At 35.1% G+C, this 3,606-nt stretch overlaps 1 protein-coding gene across 1 annotated transcript in view; it reads right to left on the bottom strand.

Moving 5' to 3' along the window:
* The window catches only part of LOC136832307 (solute carrier family 12 member 9), a 33,727-nt gene extending 32,620 nt beyond the window's left edge, over positions 1 to 1,107 (bottom strand). The window contains exon 1 of the mRNA XM_067093217.1: positions 1,090 to 1,107. Within this exon, the coding sequence (XP_066949318.1) occupies positions 1,090 to 1,092 (3 nt within the window). The 5' untranslated portion in view covers positions 1,093 to 1,107. The remainder of the gene's footprint in view (positions 1 to 1,089) is intronic.
* Positions 1,108 to 3,606: the final 2,499 nt, after the last annotated feature.

The raw sequence follows: 3,606 nt of genomic DNA, 5'->3' as shown, positions 1-3,606 counted from the left end.
ATATATATATATATATATATATATATATATATATATATATATATATATATATATATATATATATATTATATTATTATTAATCAGATCATATATATCTGCCCAGGAATCTACTTCATGAAATCTCGTAGGGTGTGTGATTTTCCAGGAAGAGAATATGGTTTAATTTTTCTCTAAAATTAATTATTTTTTTGTTGTGTAAATTAAACACAAACGTACGAAAATTATCGTTCAACAGTCCGGATCCATTATTATGAAATTCAGGTTCATAAATAAGGAATCCGGATCCATAATTATGAAATCTGGGTCCATCATTATAAATCAGGGTCCATAATTATGAGATCAGGACCCATAATTATGAAATCCAGGTCCACAATTATGAAATCCGGTTGATAAATACGAAATCCTTATCCACAATTATGCAATCTGGGTTCATAATTATGGAATCCGGATCCCTTATTATGAAATCTGAGTCCGTCATTATAAATCAGGGGCCATAATTATGAAATCAGGATCCATAATTATGAAATCCAGGTCCACAATTATGAAATCTGGTTGATAAATATGAAATCCTTATCCATAATTATGAAATCCGGACCCATAATTATGAAATCCGGGTCCATAATTATGGAATCTCACAGGTCGTATGATTTTCGTGGCACGGATAGGCCTCAAGTTTTCAAAAGTTCTGGGCCTTTGTAATTAAATATAAAAGTTGAAATGACATAAATAAGGTAATATATAATTAACATAAGAACAATGCATAAAACTCATAGAGTTATAATAATAAACAATCTTTAAAGGCATCACAGCTATTTGAAGGAGTTGTTATATTTATAAAAAAAGATATATAAAAAGCTTAAAAATTATTCCGCATAGAATTGCGACGCCAAAAAATAGAAAACAACTATTCGATGATTGAGCACGTACTTACGAATCCAGGGGAATGACCTGAAATAATGTTAATGTTTTGCAAATAAATGACAGAATAAGAGATAAAAGCTTAATAAGAACATGCATGAGGTTACATAAAATAAGCTTAGAGAATGTATATATACAAAGAGTTTTTAAAATAAAGAAAATCAACATTACCATGCCTGTGGATACTGGTTGCTCGGAAGTTGCAAACTTTGCTTATGCCAAATTGCAAACTTTGGTTGCTCCAGAATTGCAAACTTTAGTTATTCCAGGATTGCAAACATTGGTTATGCCAAAATTGCAAACATTGGGTATTCCAGGATTGCAAACATTGGTTATGCCAAAATTGCAAAATTGGGTATTCCAGAATTGCAAACTTTGGTTATTCCAGAATTGCAAACATTGGTTATGCCAAAACTGCAAAATTGGGTATTCCAAAATTGCAAACTTTGGTATTCCAAAATTGCAATCGTTGGTATTCCAAAATTGCAAACTTTGGTTACTCCAGGACTGCAATCTTTGGTTATTCCAGGACTGCAATCTTTGGTTATTCCAGGATTGCAAATAATGATTACTCCAAAACTGCAAACATTGGTTATTCTAATATTACAAACTTTGGTTATTCCAAAATTGCAAACTTTGCGTATTCCAAAATTGCAAACTGGTTATTTTAGATTTGTAGAGAACTGGTCATTCTGATATTGCAAACACGGCAAGACACATCTGCACTGAAAGTTCGTCAACAGCAGACTGAAATGGCGCCCTTGTTATTGAGGAAAGTAAGTGCACCTAAGAACGGCCGACTCATCTGTTGTCCTCGCGTGCATGCTAGCGCGCATGCGCGTAATCCTTGGGCAAGCATCCTGCCCGGGCATGATTTGAGGGGACGCTGAATATCTTTCTTCATTGAGAAATTCTTCTTAATTCACAAAGCTCTTCATGCAAAATGTAAGTTTAATGCGTGTGGTCATTTATATATTTTTCATGTGTGTGTGTAACCAGGATAGGTACCGTCGTCTAGCCCGGAATCAGGCACCCGTAGTTTAGAGATCCTCTCTTAAATTATGTGTATATGTATATCTACACACACACCATATATATATATTATATATATATATAGATATATATATATATATATATGTATATGAGTATATATATATATGTACATATACATATATATATATATATATATATATATATATATATATATATATATATATATATATATATATATATATATATATATATATATATACACATAATAATACGTCACACTAGAATGAGCATAACTAAGAGATGACAGTATCACCCACGACGTCTAAACCCAATTACTCACTAAATTTAGCACTGTGTTGACAGGCACTCATCTTATCATTCAAAGGCTTGCACTGAGGTGCCTCTTAACACCTCATCACTACTTGTAAGAATCAGTTCCTTTATTCTTTACTCTTTCAGTTTTTGTAAGTGAAAAACTCCCTCAGCTAGCCCCCAGGTCTGAGGGTATTTAAGAGGAAGGTGGCCGGATATAAAGTTACAGGGAAAAATTTGCAATATTTCTTCGGGGTCGTTATCTTTATGATATTTGTAGTCTTGTGTTTATGCTTTTACGGTAATCCAACGGGCTTGTATACTAAACACGCCGCAAAGGTGGATACATACCGGGTTAAAACCCTTGGGGGGGCACTACCTAGGAGAGATTAATGTGACTTTTTTTCCTGTGACTTTTTTTTCCCGTGACTTTTTTTGTGAATTTTTACCTGTGACTTTTTTTTACCTGGATTCACGATTAGTGGATACATACCGGGTTAAAACCCTTGGGGTCACTATCTAGGAGAGATTAATGCGACTTTTTTTCCTGTGACTTTTTTTGTGACTTTTTTCTGTGACTTTTTTTCTGTGACTTTTTTTCTGTGACTTATTTCCTGTGTCTTTTTAACCTGTGACATTTTTTTTTTACCTGGCATCTAAAATTACACGTTTCTGTAAATTTAACTGAGTAGAAATCTGACCCAGTCGAGTTGGCATTTATAGCTGTTGTAATTCTAATCATATTACAACTGCTGTTGCTGTTGATTGGGGTGGCCTTATGCCAGCGCGGGATCTTGTTTCGTAAGTTGTGCTTCTTTCCCATCTGTATGTCAGACGGTTTAATGGCGTTAGGCTAGAATTACTTTTGCAAGCTTGTGTGTTTATGCTGTTTCTTTGTTCGTCTCTCTCTCTCTCTCTCTCTTTACCTTTAATTGTCTCTGTGACTTCAAATTTATCACTACAGTCGCCATATAATAATTTTCTTCCTCTCTCTCTCTCTCCCTTTACCTTGGATTGTCTCTGTGATCACAAATTTATTACTACAATCGTCATATAACTATTCTCTCTCTCTCTCTTCTTCTTCTTCTTCTTCTCACACACACAAATTATCACCATTCTTCCAGTCTCTTTTTTTCTTTGTCTATTTCGTATGTTTGGCTCTGCGCCTGCATGTGACTAACCATAACTTCGTCTCTCTCTCTCTCTCTCTCTCCCCACCACGGCAGTTCTGACTTGTAAGCGTTCCCGGGGGCCGCCGCTCCCCGTAGCGGCCATCGGGCGGGCGAATTTCTCATTTTAATGTGTCCCAAGTAATATCGGAAAGTCATTGAAGACGTAAGCGCTATGGATTTCCCATAAGATGGTCGCCAAGTTGACAGGCGG

Source organism: Macrobrachium rosenbergii, chromosome 49, assembly GCF_040412425.1.
Source record: "Macrobrachium rosenbergii isolate ZJJX-2024 chromosome 49, ASM4041242v1, whole genome shotgun sequence".
NCBI classification, from domain to species: domain Eukaryota; kingdom Metazoa; phylum Arthropoda; class Malacostraca; order Decapoda; family Palaemonidae; genus Macrobrachium; species Macrobrachium rosenbergii.
Note: the sequence above shows the minus strand (reverse complement) of the source record. Positions and strands in the feature narration are given on the sequence as shown.